This window comes from Phialemonium atrogriseum, assembly GCF_030411735.1.
Source record: "Phialemonium atrogriseum strain 8032-3 unplaced genomic scaffold QBC33scaffold_19, whole genome shotgun sequence".
NCBI lineage: Eukaryota > Fungi > Ascomycota > Sordariomycetes > Cephalothecales > Cephalothecaceae > Phialemonium > Phialemonium atrogriseum.
The window spans coordinates 593,641-612,339 of NW_026848156.1; the positions used below are offsets into that span (position 1 = coordinate 593,641).

At 56.0% G+C, this 18,699-nt stretch overlaps 5 protein-coding genes across 5 annotated transcripts; 2 read left to right on the forward strand and 3 right to left on the reverse strand.

Moving 5' to 3' along the window:
* Positions 1-6: 6 nt before the first annotated feature.
* On the reverse strand, positions 7-3,184 carry QBC33DRAFT_579667 (uncharacterized protein; the record flags this gene model as incomplete). Its single annotated transcript, XM_060431156.1, has 6 exons — positions 7-895; positions 1,599-2,293; positions 2,567-2,686; positions 2,749-2,796; positions 2,850-3,038; positions 3,119-3,184. The coding sequence occupies 6 exons, from the start codon at positions 3,182-3,184 to the stop codon at positions 7-9; spliced, it is 2,007 nt and encodes a 668-aa protein (XP_060281767.1).
* A 1,261-nt stretch (positions 3,185-4,445) lies between these two features.
* On the reverse strand, positions 4,446-5,587 carry QBC33DRAFT_455015 (putative cdp-diacylglycerol-inositol 3-phosphatidyltransferase; the record flags this gene model as incomplete). The annotated part of the gene is made up of 3 exons (XM_060424755.1): positions 4,446-4,862; positions 4,930-5,332; positions 5,364-5,587. The coding sequence occupies 3 exons, from the start codon at positions 5,585-5,587 to the stop codon at positions 4,446-4,448; spliced, it is 1,044 nt and encodes a 347-aa protein (XP_060281768.1).
* A 1,726-nt stretch (positions 5,588-7,313) lies between these two features.
* QBC33DRAFT_560924 (OMPdecase-domain-containing protein) lies at positions 7,314-11,668 on the forward strand (the record flags this gene model as incomplete). The annotated part of the gene is made up of 5 exons (XM_060430094.1): positions 7,314-8,431; positions 9,127-9,229; positions 9,312-10,064; positions 10,120-10,805; positions 10,867-11,668. 5 exons carry the CDS (start codon positions 7,314-7,316, stop codon positions 11,666-11,668), a joined length of 3,462 nt encoding a protein of 1,153 aa, XP_060281769.1.
* An 816-nt stretch (positions 11,669-12,484) lies between these two features.
* Positions 12,485-16,564, reverse strand: QBC33DRAFT_455086 (SAICAR synthase-like protein; the record flags this gene model as incomplete). The annotated part of the gene is made up of 2 exons (XM_060424757.1): positions 12,485-14,465; positions 14,535-16,564. 2 exons carry the CDS (start codon positions 16,562-16,564, stop codon positions 12,485-12,487), a joined length of 4,011 nt encoding a protein of 1,336 aa, XP_060281770.1.
* A 379-nt stretch (positions 16,565-16,943) lies between these two features.
* QBC33DRAFT_145574 (uncharacterized protein) lies at positions 16,944-18,162 on the forward strand. The gene is made up of 2 exons (XM_060422133.1): positions 16,944-17,539; positions 17,613-18,162. The coding sequence occupies exons 1-2, from the start codon at positions 17,322-17,324 to the stop codon at positions 18,013-18,015; spliced, it is 621 nt and encodes a 206-aa protein (XP_060281771.1). The 5' UTR covers positions 16,944-17,321; the 3' UTR covers positions 18,016-18,162.
* The last annotated feature ends 537 nt before the right edge of the window (positions 18,163-18,699 follow it).

Sequence of the window (18,699 nt, forward strand, 5' to 3'; positions counted from 1 at the left end):
TACTATCTAGCCCTTCCCCTTCCCCTTCTTGTCTTTCTTCTTCTTCTCCTCTCCTCCTCCTCCACCACCCCCACCGCTGCCCCCGGCCGCCGCGGCCATGATGCTCGCCATGTCCCCACCACCCTGCATCTCCTTCATCATATCCTTGAAGAAGTTCTCCGACACGCCCCCGCCCGTCATGGCGGGGCTGTAGTACGGCAGCAGCTCGCCAATCTTCCACCCCTTCGGCACGGCCGGCCTCGGGTACGGCTTCGCCGCGTCCGGCAGCGGAGCCCCGGGCAACCTCATCCACAGCGCGGGGCTCTTCTCCGTCGTCGGGTTCTCCCTCAGGTGCCGCGCCACCAGCACGTACAGGTGGTGCTTGTTCTTGACCTGCGCGGCCCCCGAACCCCTCGGCCCGGCCCTGCCACCCGCACCATCGCTACCACCACCTTCCTTGAGCAGGACCCGCACCCGCCCCGGGTTCGCCCAGTCCTTGGGGTGCAGCTTCGTCGCCTCCAGCACGGGCGCGAGGCGCAGGCGCTGGCAGGCGCTGGCGATCTCGGCGGCGAGCGGGCTGCGGACCGCGAGGGAGGCCGACACGCGCCGGCCCTCGGCCCGCGAGCGGGACGCGTCGAAGTAGACCGGGTACAGGCACTGGTAGCCGGCGTACGCGGCCGGGTTGCCGGCCGTCGTGTGCGGGGAGGAGGTCGGGATTTGCGCTGCGGCGCGGGACTGCTGCTGGGCTGCTGGTCCTGATGCTGATGATGAGGATGATGATGATGATGAGGGCTTTGGGGGGGCTTTGCTTGAGGATGCGGGGGTGACGCGTCGTACGATGTCCGCCTCGGTGAAGTCGTCGATGTCGTCCTCCGAGGGGTCGGAGACGTCGTCGCTGTCTGAGACCTCTTCTATCCTGGGGTGCGACATTTTGTGGTATCTGGTGTTATCGAGGAACCAGGCGTAATGGGGGCGGAGGGGTGAAATGTGGACGTTGATATCGAACCTGGAATTCGGTGGGGCGTAGTGGGGTTGACTGTTTAGCGGGGTTTCAATTGGATTACTGCTATACCAATAGTGGGGCTCCTACATAGTAAAGTCAAATTGCAAGCATGCTGGAAGTTTAAGCCTCACTAGGTCTGCCGGTCTTAGGAAACCAGATCTTCGGATATGGATAATAGGGGAATTTTTTAAGAGGATTGTAATATCAATCTTAGAGCCTCTTCCTCTCCATCGCTCCCACATTCCCGCCCGGGTATTTTACAGGGTAAAGAGGAAAAGTCCTCAATTAAAACAGAACCTACACGAACCATAGATGGCCATACCTCCCCGGTTCCCTTTCCTTTCCTTTCCTTCTCCACTTGCATTCTTCAGCCGCACCTCTGCTTGGACCATCAACTCGCACCCCATCACCAGCACAGTGGGGAGAGTTCGTAAAAGGGATCGGGAGATAGCAAGTGGGTGGAGGAGCGACGATCAGTAGGTGTCGTAGAGCTTACTTCGGAGTTTGGTTCCTGGAGGATGGTCTCCAGGTCCAAACTTGCAGTATGGGTGGGTACATTGCCCGTCTCGAACGCTGGGACACTGCCAACATCAGTTAGCATGCATCTACTGAACACTGGGGATGGCGACGGCGGAAGCATACGTGATGTCCATATATGCAACCGTCGAGATCACAGTCCTGGCCGTTAGTACACGGGTTGAGGCGGGCGAGGAACGCAATCGCGTTGATTTCGTCGGCCGAGGGCTTGTACTTGTGCTCGAAGCAGCAAGAGTCGCCTTTGGCACAGGGGCCTCTCAAATAATGGTTATTGCATAGCTTGCTGCTGTCTTTTCGCTTTTTGATGCTGTCCAACGCTGCTTGAGAAACTTGAATAGGCGAGTCTAAACCGCGTGCTCCGGGGTTCCAGGCTGGCTGCTTGTTGGCCTGAGACTGGGGCCGAACAGGGCCATTGACGGGCTTGGGCTGTAAAGGAAGAGTGATTTGTGGCGGAGGACTGGCATTTTTGATGACGCGCGCATACGACGTGGCGGGGCTGGAGGTCGAAGGGGGACTCGGACTGTTTATCGGGGCCGACAACGGGGCCGGCAACGGGGCCAGCAGCGTCGAGTTAAGAAGGGGTGTCTTGTCTAGCAGCTTATCCGGCCGGAAGAGTGTTTCGTTGAGATTCAGAATGTTAACCCCAGTGGCAACAAGCTCTCGAACCGTGGGAACGCCCTCGATGATGGTGATTCGTCGTCTCGTCGACTCGTCCCGAAGAATCTCGTCCAGGAAGGGAGCATAGCCGGCATCGTGGGAGATGCCCAAGATGATCTGTTTGCAGTTATAGTTTCGCAGATTCCATTTGGTGGTCTCTGGTGCGGTGTTAATAAACAGCGTTACAAGGACGACGGGGGGGTTTCGATTTCTGTACGGCCTACCTTTAATCTTCGTGTCGGCCCTTTCCTTACCGAAGCCGACATCGACAAAGTCGAAAGATGCTTTGGCCTGGGTAAATCCTTGCGCAAAGTCCCTGAGCTCGCTTTCACTTTCGATGCTACCATCTCGCCTCATAGCCTTGCAGAGGCCCGATAGATTTACGCAGACTTTTGCGACAACTTCAATTTCGTCGGCATGGTCGCCGCATTCTCCGAGTATGGCTTGCCTCAAGGCATACGCAGCTTTTTTCCCACCTTCAAGGCCTTGTCTGACGAAGAGACTTTTGAACTGCAGAAAAACGGTGAGCTGGGAGGATCAGGCACCCGGAAAGGGGTAACAGGGTGCCGTACTAGGATACCGTCGCCGTCGATCAAGACGATAACATATGGATTATGACTCTGCACACAGCTTCTCAATCTCCGCCAACCATTCGAGGGAGGTGCGTCCTAACCTTCAAATGCTGATTGTCTTGAGATACAGCGCCGATACGTTTTTCCAACTGCTGTATCTGCTGCTGCAGCTCCCGCCTCGACTTGGTCGCATCTGCAATGTCTAACCTGGCATCGCTTAGCTCGTTGTGAAGACGTTGATTTTCCTGTCTGAGGCTCGTTTCGGTTCTTTCCGAGTATATCAAGAGATCCTATGAGGCAGCGAGGTTAGACGTCTGTGTTCTCGTATATGGTTCACAGTTCTGACGAGTGCGGATAGGTATGTGCATACCTTGATCAGTTCGTCGCTGGTGTCCCGGTGCAGTTGGATTGCCTGGAATCTCTGGACGAAGTCCATAATTCCTCCACCCATTTCCATTACTTTTCTTTACGGGAGACGGACTCCCGTGGTTCTGGGCCGAAGGTGAGTTTGTGTAGAATTTAGAACAGGACGATTTGTGTTGCTGCCTTGTGCAAATGGTCACGATTTCTTGGGCTGCAAGTGGGCGGACGAGATTGTGATAGGAGACGAGTGGAGCCGAGTATTTCTGAAAACGATGCTCGTATCAAAAAACAGAATGCTATTGCTGTGGGCGTTGTTGCTGATGGTTCGGGTGCTGTCTCGCTGCTCCCCAGACTGAGTTGGCTGGCGAGATGGTGCTGGGAGCTATCAAAGCAGGGTCAGGTTAGTTCGATCTCACAGAGGGCCGGAGTTGCGAAAAACGGGTAGATTCTGATGGGACCTGGCCAGAGGAAATAGGTCTAGTATTCGGGACTGTGTGTCCCAGCTCGAGTACGAATGTCTGCCAACGATCTCTCCAATTTGGCCAACTGACCATAAAAGTTCTAGGAGCTGAGGTTTGTGAGGTGAGCCTTGTCAGCTCCTGGATGTCCCATATGGGCAGGGGTCAGGTAGCTACCACCCAATCAGATGGGCCCAAACCATACATTTGCACACCATGCCGCGCGCTAAAACAAAGCCCTTCGTGTGCATCCTGCCTGCCGTGCGTGATCCAGTTGGAAAAACATCTGGAAAAACATGGAAAACATATAGCACCCGCCCGGCTGGAAGCCATAACTCTCTGTAGATACTCCTTAGACTTAAAACGTGGTGGAACTGCCGCGCAAACCGGAAGCCTCGGAGATGGGAGAAGATACAGGTAATTAGGTTGATTCTGACTGAACCCTGCCCAGCCGATGGTCTGACTGACGAGACAGGTTCCAAAATGCGCCAAAGGTCAAGATTGAAAGAAGCCGGCGCAGCACCCAGTGAAGTCAGTCGAAAAAAGTAAATCATTAATATTAAAATACTCCTAGACAATAGGTACGCAAGCAAGTCTATAGCATCGGCGCAGGGCCCAAATGCACCGCGGCGACCAAATTGGTTGCTCCCCAGTGTACACTCGTCCAATTTGTGGTTACCGTGCAGTGCCCGCCTCCCCGGTGCCCGATGATGCGTAGCCTTCCAATGCTGAGCCATAAAACCAGCCCTCCAATCCGGGTCCGTCTTGATAACGCCCTTAAGCACAATGCCCCCTCCCCCCAATGGTGAGGGAGCGATAGAGTACAGCACCACTTTCCACTTTCCTTCATATAGACGGCCCGGACTAAGGCTCTCTTCACGTCGTCCTCTTCGTCGTTGTCGTCGTCTTCTTCTTCTTCCTTGGAGTGAGTCCTTTCTCCCTGCGCGTCTGGACATCCCCTTCTGCTAGCCATCTGCAGGCCTTGACCAACTGAACCACGTTGATAAACTGCTTGGCAGCCATGATGGGAAAGCTGACACCGGCAATGACCCATGGCCAGAAACTATCCATTTTGTTGACTCGGGCGAGTTCCAACGCCCCGGCACTGTACGGGTTGGTGAAGATCTGCCTCAGCAGCGACGAGTTGACCTGAGCGCCGTGGTGGATGGCCTCGGCGGCCGAGCCGGGGACACTGTGGAGAAGGCTTGGGGAAAGGAATGGGCTGGAGAAAGAAAGGAGATACAGGGCCATGAAGAAAGTCTCGTTGAGGCAACAGAATAAGAAGAGAACAGTCTGCCAAGGCGCCAATGTTAGCTGAGTTCCAATGACACAGAGCGAAGCTGTCGAGCAGGATGCATACCTTGTTGGTGTAATAGAGGTTGAGAAGCCGGCTCCGCGACTTGTCGACATTCTTGTGGCTGGTTTCACCACCACCCATTGCCAACGTGGCGTACATGTGGATGTAATGACTGGCCAGATCGAGAGAGATGAGACCCTGGAAGATGATAGCCCATCGTGGAAAGGCCGACGATAGGAAGATTAAGAGACAGGCAGTAGTGCATCGGTCCGTGACCATGTCGAGCACAGCACCGAAGCGCGTCGACTGATCGAAATAGCGTGCGGCGTAACCGTCCAAAGCATCAAGAAGACAGGAGACGCTATAGAGCGCCTGGCAGGTGCGCGGATGTAACGGCATGTAGTAAAAAGAGGCGACGGCGAGGACGATTCGCGAGTAGCCTGGAAGAAATGCGACTGTTAGTGTTCTGTGTCATGATGATTCTGGGGTTTTGGGACGGGAGGAGAGGATGGTTCGCCGCACCTATGATGTTTGGCCAGAAGAGGAAGATATTCTCTTGCTCAAACTCTTCATCATCTTCGAGAATCGAAGACTTAACAATACCATTCCCAATGCTAGTAGGATTGCTATTGCCATTCATCGCGACTTTGGCGTCGTGGTTAGGTGCCGGTTCTGCCTTGCCACCGTTGGCCTGTCGTTTCCTGATGGTTGGTCCAGACATGATGTTGGACGTCTCCCGTCGATCATCCGTAACTGGAGAGCGTTTCCGGGTATGGCCAAGCTATAAAGGGCGATCGATGAGGCGTCGCAGAGCGATCCGGTCAAGCCGGTCAGGAGGGAAGGGTAACCTGTAACAAGAAACAGACCCGGCACGGCAGCTGCTCAATGCAGGCTGTGAGTATGGAGCTGGCGGAATGTTTGGGAGAGGCGCTTCAATGCTGAGGCGCCCGGAGCTCGGTGAGTAGGAGTTCAGAGGAGAATAGATGACATCGATATGTATCTTCGGAAGGAGAGATAGAACGACACGATGCGCGTGGCCGAAATTTTGGGAGACGGCGAGATGAGATACGCGGCTTATTAAATGGGAGCAGGCCTTGATAAGGTGATAAGGTCTCGACAGGGGTTCAGCAATTACACTAGCAGCTAGGTCCATGTACCTGCAAGGTATCATCATATCAGGAGTCAGGGGGCTGATTGGCAAGAGGGAAATGCAGCGATGCCTTGCAAAAGGTGTAGGGCGTTCGACTTTTTTTTATAGCAATACATCCAGCAGGACCTTGATGCTCTCATGGGAAATGGATGCTTTCCATTCTATCTTGCTTGCTCGTACTTCTTCACTTATTAGGCAGATAGGTGGTGCGCCGATTTTTTGTTAGGTACCTTCCATTTCCTGACGATGTAGGTACATAGGTACCTATCTACACAACTCCATCGATATCCCTACATGTATTCCGTACCCAGGCATATCGGCAATGCTAGAGACAGCGAGAGACATTCCATGCCACCGTTGGGTCTCTCAGTTTTAGCACACAACTACGCAATAGGAATCATCCGACAATGATCTCAGAGTCGGATTTGAGCTTCGGCGCCGGGTGTCCGTGTGAAAACAGCTACCTACCTAGTGGTGTACAGGGCTTTCGCAGGCCCACATACGGATACCCACTTCAGGTATCCTGCACGCACCTTCGATCAACCTCAGGGTCTTTCTTCCACCAACACCTGTTCATGCCCATCGAGTTGGCGTCACATAGATTGTTGTTCTTGACCGGGTCGCGCTGTGTCCATCGCATACATTGACCACCTACCTAGTTTGCCCCGCCCTGTCCCGCACAGCCTTCGTACAGTTTGTTGCCACTTCCTGATCCCTGCGTCCCGCCGTGCCATCATCCCTCGTCCCCTTTTTAACTCGGCCTAGACCCCTCCAACTTGGCGGTTGCCAAATAGCACCCTAATCCCCCCCCTTTGCCACACTTTGGGTAACCCTTGTGTTACGGTCAGTCAGCTCTCGAGACGTATGATTGCCCCCAACAGGTAGTTAATAATATAAGTAGTATCGACAATTCCCGTCCAGCTCGACTTACTCCTTCCCAGGAGCCAATCCCTCCTCCGCCTTTCTATCCCTTTCCCCGAAGTAGTCTCAGGCACAGGCGCCACACGGCTCAGCTTGATTCTTCCAAACGATACTCTTAGATTCCAGTCTCAGCCGCTAGCCCCGAAGCCAGCCTGTGCTTGCTTTCTACCCAGGCGACACGCCTTGACCCCTCGTCCAACCTCCCCCGACGTGGTTGCGATCTTGAACCTTCTAAACACCCCGCGATCTCCCTGGCACTCTTGGGCCCGGCCAAAATCCAATTATATAGGGCATTTCCCTTTCGACTACTTGTCAGCCATTCGCCACCACTTCGGCAGCGAGCCGTAAAACAGACGAGAAAAATAAGGGAGGAAATATGTCGAACAGGCACCCGATTTTGACGACACCGTACGCCGATAGGGCGACGGCGGTGGAGCATCCGCTTTCAGATTATCTGCTACGACTGATGGACCTCAAGGCCTCCAACCTCTGCCTCAGCGCCGACGTGCAGACTGCGAGAGACTTGCTCCACCTTGCGGACGAAGTTGGCCCGTCCATTGTCGTACTCAAAACCCATTACGACCTCATCGCAGGATGGGACTACAATCCGCAAACGGGCACTGGTGCTAGGCTGGCTTCTCTCGCGCGAAAGCATGGGTTCCTCATCTTTGAAGACCGCAAGTTCTGCGATATCGGCAAGACGGTGCAGATGCAGTATGTTGCAGGCACGGCGCGCATAATCGACTGGGCCCACATCACAAACGTCAACATCGACGCTGGGAAGGAAGTGGTGAGCGCCCTAGCCGAAGCAGCAGCAAAGTGGCGTGAGCGGGTCAATTGCGAGGTGAAAACCTCTGTTACGGTCGGGACGCCTGTCTCGGACACCTTCGACGACGCTGAGCAGGCCGAGGCCACTTTCGACAAACTCGATCACATGGAAGACACTCACGGGGGCAACTCCCAGGACATCGACGGAAGGAAAGGCAGCATTGTCTCGGTCACAACCGTCACCCAGTCATTCGAACCGGTATATTCCCCGCGACTAACCAAGTCTGCGGTTGACGGCGGAGATGATATCCTCTACCCTGGCATTGAAGAAGCACCGGCGGACAGGGGCCTTCTAATCCTAGCCCAGATGTCGACCAAGGGCTGCCTCATGACCAAAGAATATACACAAGCTTGCGTCGAGGCGGCGAGGGAGCACAAGAGTTTCGTCATGGGCTTTGTGGCGCAAGAGTCCCTGAATACAAGACCGGACGACGATTTCATCCACATGACTCCTGGCTGCAAGCTCCCTCCCCGGGGCGAGGAGGAGAACGGTCAACTGGAAGGTGACGGCCTTGGTCAGCAATACAACACCCCTGCAAAGCTCATCGGAATCGGCGGGACCGACATCGTCATTGTAGGCAGAGGGATCATCAGCGCGGGCGACCCCCAATCCGAAGCTGAGCGATACAGGAGGAAGGCGTGGAAGGCATACTTGGCCAGACTCCAGTGAGTCTCGAGCTGGCGTTAGAAGATGGTCTCCTATACAATTTGGCAGCAGAGATTCGCCGCAAGACAGGCCGGTTCTGGGATCAAGTCCAACTTTTGGGAATCACAAGGGCGTCAGGCGACCAGACATGGTCCTCACTCGGTCTTGGACTATGGGATAGGAAGTCGCTGGCAAGGGTAGAAGGGCATCTCAAGGGTTATTTTCATATATAGTGAAGTGCCATCGTGCCATTTATATTTCTGCGAGCTAAGGGCAGGTGCTCGCCATCTTGACCACTCTCCTAGCTTGCATTTTGGGGGGGAGGATTGCCTTATTCCAAAAATTACCAGTCTACTATGCGTACCGGCACGGTGAAAAAAAATGATCGATTGTTGTGGATAAGAACGAGGCTCGTGCCTTTATTGTATTTTGTTCCATTTTCTTTCTTTAACCAAATAAAAAATTACTTCGTACGTCAGACTTGCGGTTTCGGTCCGCTGTGTCGATCTGTGGAGCCGAGTGAGGGGTGGGGGGGCCAGCAAGGATGTCGAGCCATCCCGCGTTCGCTGCCGGGCGCGAGGATCTTAAGATTCGTTGGCAAACCCGGGCACTTCCATGGTTCAGCATCCTCCGAAAGGCATATTACTCCAGGCTCAATGGCGTCTCCTGACACGGAGGAGCTGCGAGCTCGTATTTCATCTGACAACGATTTCAGGACCCATGGAGACGCTGCCGAGGACGCTCCCACCAGAGGCCCGCCTCGCAAACGAAGGAGAATAGTGATATCCTGCACCGAGTGCCACCGGAGGAAGCAGAAAGTATGTTTGGAGTTCCCTCCCCCTCCCCCTCCCGGAAGCCTCCCTTTCCGTCCACCACTGCTCACTACAGCAACTTACAAAGTGCGATCGCAAACTGCCCTGCCGAAACTGCACGTCGCGGAACAAGCAAGATGTCTGCAAGTACGACACGGGCGCGCCGACAATGAAGGACCAGCAGGGAAGCAGGTCGAGCGATGGCGATACAGCGTCTCCGGATAGGACGCAGGTGGATAGCCTACCGACCAAAGTTGCGAATTTCGGATACTCGCAGACCGGCGCCTCGACCTTGGGCTTTCTCCGGAAGATCGAGGGCGCCAACCCGTCGGAACCGCTGTCGAAGCTCGCCCAAGACACTGGCCAGCATGGGGACCACTTGAACATGCGAGAGCGGTACAAGAGCCTCATCCGACAATTGCCAGCCAGGATGTACATCGATAGATTGGTCGACCTCTACTTCCTCCATGTCAATTGGAACTACTACAGCCTGGACCGGGACGTGTTCAATCGGCAGCTGGCCGAGTGGCACAACTTGCCCTTCAGCGTGCTCACCAATGGCGGCCCTCAGGCCCTGCCGGCGAACTTGAGGGCCTTCCCGGCCCTGTTATTCCAGGTGTTGGCGACAGCGTTATTAGTCCTCCCCTCGGGACCGGACTCGACTTTCGATTCGCTCAAGTATGCCGGGAACATGACCTTCGAGGACTTGGCCGTCGACTACAGCGAATCGGGCGTCGCCATTCTCTCCCTACTCGGGAAGCGCCAGATGTCCGTCACCACGGTATTCGCTGGCTTCCTCAGAGCGGCATTTCTCAAATATGTGGCCTTGGTGACCGAAGCTGTGAGTCTCGCGCTTCTCGCCTTCGCACGAGCTGGCTCTCTAACCGCCTTAAAAGTGGCATGCTATAGGGACGGCGATTCGTGACGCCCAGGAGATTGGCCTCCACCGCGACAGTCTTGACCCCAAACCCGCCAGCGACGATGCCGAGGCCGTGTTGGAGAACCAATGGGAGATCCAGCGCCGCCGGAAACTGTGGATGACTCTTGTGGGTTGGGACATACACACCGGTGTTGTCCTTGGCCGGCCGACCTCGATCGATATATCGTCAACGCCGCCCACGCTCCCCGTCGATGCCCCCATCCCGAAGGATAGGTCCAAGACTCCCGTCTTGCCCAGGGGTGAAGACGATCCACCGACTCCCCTGACACGGGCCCTGTGGGCCTTTCAAATCATGATCGAACTTCGTGAGGTACTAGAGCTAGAGAAAGAAGGTCCTTGCCCCAAAGACTTTTCCAGAGTGGACAGGGTTCACCAGCGGTTACTGGAAATCGAGGCTCAGACGCCGCCTTACTTCCGAGTCGAGAACCCCGACAAGAGGTTTGATTCCTTGCCCGACTGTTACTGGATCCCATTCGTCAGGGCTACATTACCTCAGTTGTTGTATTTCAACCTCATGGCATTACACCGGCCCTACATATTTACACGGCCAAAGAGCCGGACCGAGGCTCTAAAGGCCAGTCTGGCAATGCTGGATGCTCAGCAAATACACTTCCAGTCGCTCAAACCTGAGCAGTACAAGACGTAGGTTGACACCCGACACTCTCCCCTCTTGCACGAACCCTAGTGAAACTAATCATTCCAGATTCTCGCTATTCTTCGGTACTTTCGATGCCATCGTCTTGATGGCTTCCATTTATATCCTATTCCCAAAAGAGCACCGCGAGTTGGTTCAGAGTGCGACCCAACATTTCCACTGGGCGGTGGAGCGCTTCGAGGCCATGTCGGAGAGGAACGCGTTAGCAAGAGCCGCGCTGGGCGTCCTACAGGCTATCTACATCCGCCTCAGGCGATCCTTCAACATGGCCCAGAAAGCAGGCAAGGGCCCGGCTCCGGCCCCGGCCCCGTCCACGAGCACGAGCACAAGCACCACCACCACCACCACGATGGCAGTCGACACGCCCGGCACCGGAGCGCCGGACAACCCGTCCCCGCACCTGTCCGACGCCCCGACGAGCGGCAGCGTCAGGTCAGGCAGCGCCGCCGTCTTCACGCCCGCCGGCAGCGACATGTACTCGGCGTCGTCGACGTCGGCGCCGCCGAGCGTCGACGCCTCGCACCACCACCACCCCCACCACCACTACCCCGCGCATCACCCCCACCAACAACAACAGCAGCAGCAGCAGCACGACAACCAGCAGCAGCCGGGCGGCTTCGACTGGTCCGTGCCGTCCGACTTCGACTGGTCGACCATCCAGCCCATCTTCGCGACGGGGGACCTCGTGTACAACGACCTCGTCGGCGTCCGGGACTCATCGGCGGCTCCGTCGTGGGCGGCCGACACGCCGAGCCTGAGGGACGAGATCACCCCGCACCTCTGGCAGTTCGATGGGGACTTTAGTAATGATAGCGTGTGGAACCTGCTCAATCAGTATAACCCGCTCTGAGCCTTTTCGGTCTTGGGGGGGGCGCGGGGACAAGGGACGGGGAGGACGGTTTTCTTGGTAGGGAGTTATGAATTAGTTTTGCTTGTACGTAGGGCTTTGGGGGCACGAGTCTCAGCAGCATGTGCGTTGTAGCATTGGATAGCAACACCCATCCTAAGAGCTGAGTTGGCTCCTGGGAAAAAAGGGGAAGGGGGCGCTTGCATTCGGGAAATCAACATTGGCCAGTCCTCCCTCCACCAGATATCGGTGGGGAGGACAATATTTGACCGTCATCACAAGCATGCTCATTCGCACTCGGCATCTAGTAGGTTCGGTTGAGTTTTGCTCACGTTGTCGCATTTTGTCTACCTACCTCCCTACCTACTCTAAAGCAAGGAACCCCCTCCCCTCCAAAGCACCACGACACGCCAAGATACATTGGTTCACGGCAGCCAGTCCAACTTCCACCAATCTGCCGAGAACCATTTGGGGAACAATACCGTCTCTCCGGATCTAACTGTTGGCGAACCATAATTTCTGCCCCTGAGCCGGTCAAAAACGAAACAGCTCGGGTGGTTCCCAGCTTCCGGTCACGAAGAAAAAAACCCACACGCACACAGCCAGCCGCCCACCCATCCCCCACTTCAAGCCGAGAAAACGAAACGCAGGAAAATGGGATCCTCCAGAACTATCATGACAAAAACGCCGCAGGGTCCATGCAGGGTATTCGGCCAGGCTAATAATAAAATAGATAGCGCACGTTTTTAAAAACCGCAGGCCAGCCAGTCAGTCTCTTGGGACCGGGAGGGAGGAACCAGTCTTGTCTCCCTCCCTCTCTCACTCGCTGACGCCCCCCTCGTCCTCCGACACGTCCAGGTCGATGTCGTCGGGCAGCCCGTTGCGCACCCGGCTGCCGAGGCCGAGCTCGGCCCTCGTGTCCCGCTGGATCCGGAGGAAGTACTTCCTCAGGCTCCGCAGCCCCATGAGGAAGCCGCGGTCGGGCTCATCCGGGTGCTGCGGCGGGCACGGCTTGTCCCTCGACAGCTCCCCCGCCGTCACGCTGTTGGCAAAGTCGGCCATTTTGAAGTCGATCTGCCCCTTGTTCGCCCGGCGCTGCGCCGCCTGGTGCGGCTCCTCGGTGTCGGTGGCGAAGTCGGTGGTCGAGTAGTCGTCGGCCGCCGTGTCGTTGCCGTCGCCCGACACGTCGCCGTCGTAGAACATGAGCAGGCTCGCCGCGTAGAACCGGTAGCCGCGGAGCCGCCGGATGATCACCTCCAGCTCGTCGATCTTCTGGAGCACCGTGGGGATGTGGCGCAGGATGCTTGATAGCTCGACGCCGTCGTAGAGGAACCGCGTGAGCGCGTCTTGGAATTCCTGCCCGGCCTTTAGGTCCCGGCCGAAATACTTGTCCTGGAAGATATAGCTCTGCGTCTTCACGTCCCACACCTGCAGGCCGCACACGCGGACACCGAGCTTGCGCGAGGTGGTCTTGGCACACTTCCCCTGCTGCGACTTCTGCTTGTTGGGATTTGCGTCTACGCCATATTGCCTCGTGCCCATCTTGAGGTCCATGATGCATGGCCGCTTCATCCCGGCCGTGAGATCTTCGAGCAGAAGGAAGTACTCAACCCAGGAGTCGCGCTGCGTCTGTGCTTCTTTGGGGTTGATCGGGCGTGGTATCTTGAACTCTGCAGTGGGACTGGTGGCTGAGGAGGCCATGGCTGACGGGATATCCGGTTGACCTGCCGCTTCGCTGTGATGGACTAGGCTGTTTTCGTCCGACGGGCGCTTGTCAGGAGCCGATCCACTTTGGGATGCTGCCCCGGTGCCCTGCTCGTTGTCTCCCTTATACCCTGCCTCATCGGCCTCCTCAAAGTACACCAGATCCCCGCGGGATTCCCTGAAGTCTTTTGGCTTTCTTCGAAGGGCGCTCCCAGAGTGACGGCGTTTCCGCCTCTGTGACGGCGGGCTAGCCACGGGAAGTTCTGGCTCGGGGGCGCTCGTGCCTGTAACGTCCTTCACGGCTTCTTCTTCTTCTCCTTCCTCCTCGTGCTGTTCGCAAGGGGGCACTTGTTGGCCGGCATCCTTTGGGGTGTGGGACGGACCGGTACCGTTCTGGCAATTCTGTGAGTTTTGGGTGTTCTGGGGATTTCCTTGTCGTTGGTAATGGTCATCTGTCGCGTGAGCGCTCGAATCTCGAGCATTGATTGGAACTGGTTTCGTGGCAGCTGGCCGCGTTGCATGTGGTATAGCCCGGCGGGGAAGAGATCGGTGGTGGGCTCTGCGGTGCCTCTGAATGGTAATCGGATTTTTCAGGAAAGCATCGTTGAAAACCTCGTTCCGCAGCCTCTTGTTGACCGTTGTTGCGCCCCAGCTGTTGGCGTGACGTTCTTCTAGGGATGGCCGCACTGCTGAGATTCTCCCGTTGCCCGAGATGTGATCCCCCTTTCTGTTTGACTGCATCTCCTGAACAGACGCAGAGGTGCTCCTGAATCGCTTAACGATGCTGAGTCCGGGCTGAGATGGCTGCAGCAGATTCCGCGGCAGAATGTGTTGGTTGTCAACAAAGGTGACGGTCGGCACCGGAAGTTGGGTTGATTGAAGAGACTGGCTGATTACTCTAGTGTGCCCGTTCTGCATCTTTGGCATCTCCACCCCAATGTCCATGGGTTCAGCTTGGCCACCACTACTCTTCAGGTCGGCACCTGCACCACCCTCTTCGAGTTGCTTGCGTTCTTGAGTAGCTTGCTCATCTCGCCTTGCCGTGGACTTGCGCCGGTTTCGTTTTTGAAACGTTACATTCAGCACGCCGATATACCTGGCAAGCGCAGACGTGTTAGTCGGGATGAGGAGGGATATATAGGGGCTGCGATACCGAGCAACGTACCTGGGCAGGAAGGCGAGAAGATCCCGGTGGTATTTCTCCACCGTCTCGTAGAATTCGTTCTCCCGGTTGTTTAGCTGTTTGCAGACGGCTCGCTTGGAAAACCGCCATATGGTTGTATGGCCGCCAACTTGGTGTTTATAGGGGATAAGTTCGATGGCTTCCAGCGGCTGCTTTGGGGTAAGCTGGTGTTCATGGACATGATGATCTTCGTAGAGCTGCAATACCGGCTCGGGCTCCTCCACGAGAGCAGGTACCTCGTCAACTGCACGGCTGCTCGGCTCCTTTGAAGGGAGAGTAGGTTCGTCAAATTTCGGCTTGGCGCTAGCATCATAGTCATCGCCCTCCGCTCTCTGATCATCGACCTCGGGATCATCTGCTTTGACAAGCCACGGGTGGAAATCCTCTGCACGAGACTTGGTTCGTGATCCGGGCGCCAATCTTGGCGGTCCGGAAACGGGAACTTCGGGGGCCTCTTCGAGTCTTTGGTGTGGCAAGAAGACTGCCGATGAGATTTTTTCTTCCCCGGAATCCTCTCCGTCTTCGACACATTCTCCAGCTTCGGTGCTGTCACCCAAGTTCCGTCTGCTATCTGGTTCGCGGGCCAGCACATCCTCGGCCGTGATCGTAGATCTCTTCGACCCAGGACTTAGGGGTTCCGAACTAGGCAGAGCGACCTCGGACGGGACCTCCTTCGACTCGTCCCTCTGCTCATCCTTGGCTTGTAACAGGAAATAATCCTCGGGAGACTCGCTAATTGGAGGCGGACCAGGTGACCGAGCAGCCCCAGGGTGGGTGCGGGTCGCGCGACTCGTTCCCGACGGTGGTACTTCGATAGGCCGCCTTGCAGCCTGCACATCTCCCGAAACAACCTCCTCAGCCACGGGTGGCCGTCTTATCTCGGTGGAGTTGGGTTTCTCGGCAGTTGGAGATGGCCTCTCGCGCGAATGGGCTCTGGTCCGCGGCTCCTTTCGCTTTCCTTTCTCTTCCGGGAGGCCTTCTTTGAAGAACCGCAAGCTGTGGCTTGCTTTTCGGCTGCGAGTATTGGGCTCGACGCCGGCCAGTACTTCAGTGATCGACTTCTCGACCTGTCCGTCCTGTCTACTGTTTGATTCGCCGGTTCCGATCGACCATGCCTTCTCCGGCCCCAGGGATACTCGGTGATCCAGCTTCCGTGCTCGGCCATGTGACGACTGATCAGCTGTAGTATTCTCATCGAAAGCCGCGCCGCGTTGGCTATTAGCCTGCTCCGGGAAGGGGCCCGAAATAACGCCGCTCATTCCCTCGGAAACGATGGCAAACGGTCGGGGCCAGCGCAAATCCTGTTCCTTATTGAACTTGTCGCCAGCATTCGTAGTCGTGTCTCGCCCATTGGCCCTGCTGAGGAAGTCGCCATGATTCCTCAACATTGTGCCAACTTGTCGGAAATCCAACATTTTGAGAGGAGGATGAGGAGGGGTTCGACCGCTATCGGCGGATGAATAACGGCGCGTGACAGGAGCGGTGGAAGTAGCCATTGAGGCAGTCCGAGGAGAACCGCGTGGCGTTAGGGAATCGCCATCACTTTGATATGGGGAGGCGTCATAGGCATCGGCGACATGTTGAGATGTTTGGACAGTGGCCGGCCTTTGTTGTGTTGTCGGGTGGGCACGATTGGAGTCAGAGAGATCCCGCGAAGGATCCTGTGTGGGTTGCGAGGGTTTTGCTTGAGAGGGGGAAGACGTTGCACGGGCTGTAGCAAGAGCCTGGGTTAGCAAGGAAGGGCCCTCGGGTCTCTGCAGAGGAACAGGTCCCCGAGACCATTTATTCTGCTCTGCATGGTTCGCGCCTCGAGGTCGGGCTTGGGAGGCCTGAGAATCAGAAGAGGCGGGAGCGGTCTCATGTACAGGCGGGCCGGGCAGGTCTGCCCGGCCGGACGGTGCAGCAGGGGGGGATGGCGAAGCTTCTGGAGCAGACAGGAGCTTGGCAGGGTGCGCTGGGCTCACCGGTGCAACAGGTGCGGCATTTTCGGGCTGAGCAGGCGGGTTGGACATGAGGAGGACATCTGGCGAGTGCTGCGAGAATGTGGGATGGATGATTCGTGGCCGCGGGGGGGTTGACAGGGGGATGCGGAGGAAAAAAAGATTTGGGCTGCCAGGGGGGGACGGGCTGGGATCGGATGGGATGGATTGGATGGATTGAACGGTGCAACCGGGATCAGAAAAGTGCGAATGGGTAAGGTACTGGGCTTCGTTGAACCGGTTGGGTTGCTGGTGCTGAGAGACGACAAGTTACACCAAGCACGATGGGGTGGGAACATGGACCAGAGTGACTGAGACCTGCGTAGGTTTTGCTGAGATCAAAGAAAAGGTGGGTAGGTAACCAAGTATCAAGATGTGGGCTGCAGGACGGAGTTGGTCGGCATGCTTGTAAGGCGGGATGGACTTGGTGGAGGGTGGCTATAGTGTTATATTTGCTTTTTGTGCGAGCTCTGTGGCGGATTTGTAGGGTACAGGGATTGGAGGGAGGGGTAGAACTAGCGGCTTGTATCCACGTGCCGCAAAGGTAGACGGTAGTTAGCCGGGGTGGGAAGACGGGAAGTTCTGACCACCACTGGGACCAGACACTCTAAGGGACCTTCTTGGCGACTAAGGCGATGACTGATTATGGGAAGGGAAAGATTACATTTGTTCTTGGGCCCCCCGTGAAGAAGGACTGGCTCACAGAGGTCAACCTGGATGGAGGAGACACAGACCAGACCCTCGAGAACCTCTATAGTTCAATGTAGCGTCATTCTTCGTCATTAGAGCAATGCACCTTGGGAGGGACTGGGAGGTACCTAGCTCGATATCGAATTCATTCAAAACCCATGCCTCAGGTGGGATCCATGGAATCTCAGACCGACCTTCCCCATGTTTTTTCGGTGGGTTTCGAATGCCAGCTAGGTGGTATGTACGGATACCTGAGATGCGTACCTACCTAGGTTTACGCCCATGTACTCTTGCCAGAAACCACCTCACCTCTGATCAGTGAGAACTTACGATTTCGCTTCACAGCCGACGGGCTCCTTCCCGGACAGCAAATTGGATAACGCTTTGTTAGATTATGCCGTTGCTTGAGATCCGGTTGCCGACGTCGTAATCGCAACGATCTCCCCGACTTTCCCCTGCGGGCGGAATGCGTAAAGAGTCCATGCGATGGACGTCTCGCAGCCCAAGAATCTCGGAGCACCAATCAAGTGACAACGTGCTTCCCAGACCGTATCTCAACATGCCCGAGCTTCATCTGTTCCCTGTTTGGGCTCTTATCAACGTGCCGCGGCCTTATTCCTCCCCTTGGCTTGCAAGTTCATTCCGGCTCCGGCTTTGCTATCTACCTATCTCTCTCGTTCTGTGGTGATGGTTATCGCTTCCCCAGATTCTCACGCACCCCTTCACCGATCTGGACTTGCCGGGGGAGAGACTGTTGCCGCCTCCTCGTTCAACCAACCACCCATACACCATAAGTTCGAGAAAGCGCTGTGTGAACCGCTAAATCTAGCAGCAAGTGCCGCCGTGTTTGGGCTGGTATGTTGCCTCTATTGGAGCGTCGAGGTGCCATCTTGAATGCCCAAACAGGTCCCCGGAATCGAGTTGGAATTGAGACGGCAGACTCTGGTGGAGGCAGGTGAGGACCGAAGATGTGGACGGTGAGGGAAGTGTTAGGCGGGGGTACAGTATCACTCACCGTGACCTTGGTGGCTTGCAAGTTGAAAGCACACACAGCTGCGGGCCATTTTCACTTGCTGATTCTATTAATATTAATTAGAATCGCAATGTAGTAACCTAGCCATCTCCAGACAATTCAAAAACTTGTACGAAGCCTTGTGTGGTGGCTTACAGCAGCTGATGCAGCAGTCAATTACATCGACACGCAGCAGCAGCCAACGCAAGAGTAGCTAACACGGCAGCAGCAGTCAATCCAGCAGCTACTCCAACAGCTACTCCAGCAGCTAGGTGCGGCAGCAGCCAATTGAACAGGCGGCCGGCTTTACGCTGTGCTATTCGTTCGTCTGTGTGTGTGGAAGTTGACCTTTTGGAGTGGCAGACTGCACATTTACTACACTGTCTCATCGATACACTGTCTCATCGATAGATCCTTCTCGTACTACTTGATTATTTTCTCCTTGCGTTCGATCCTGCACTCCGTC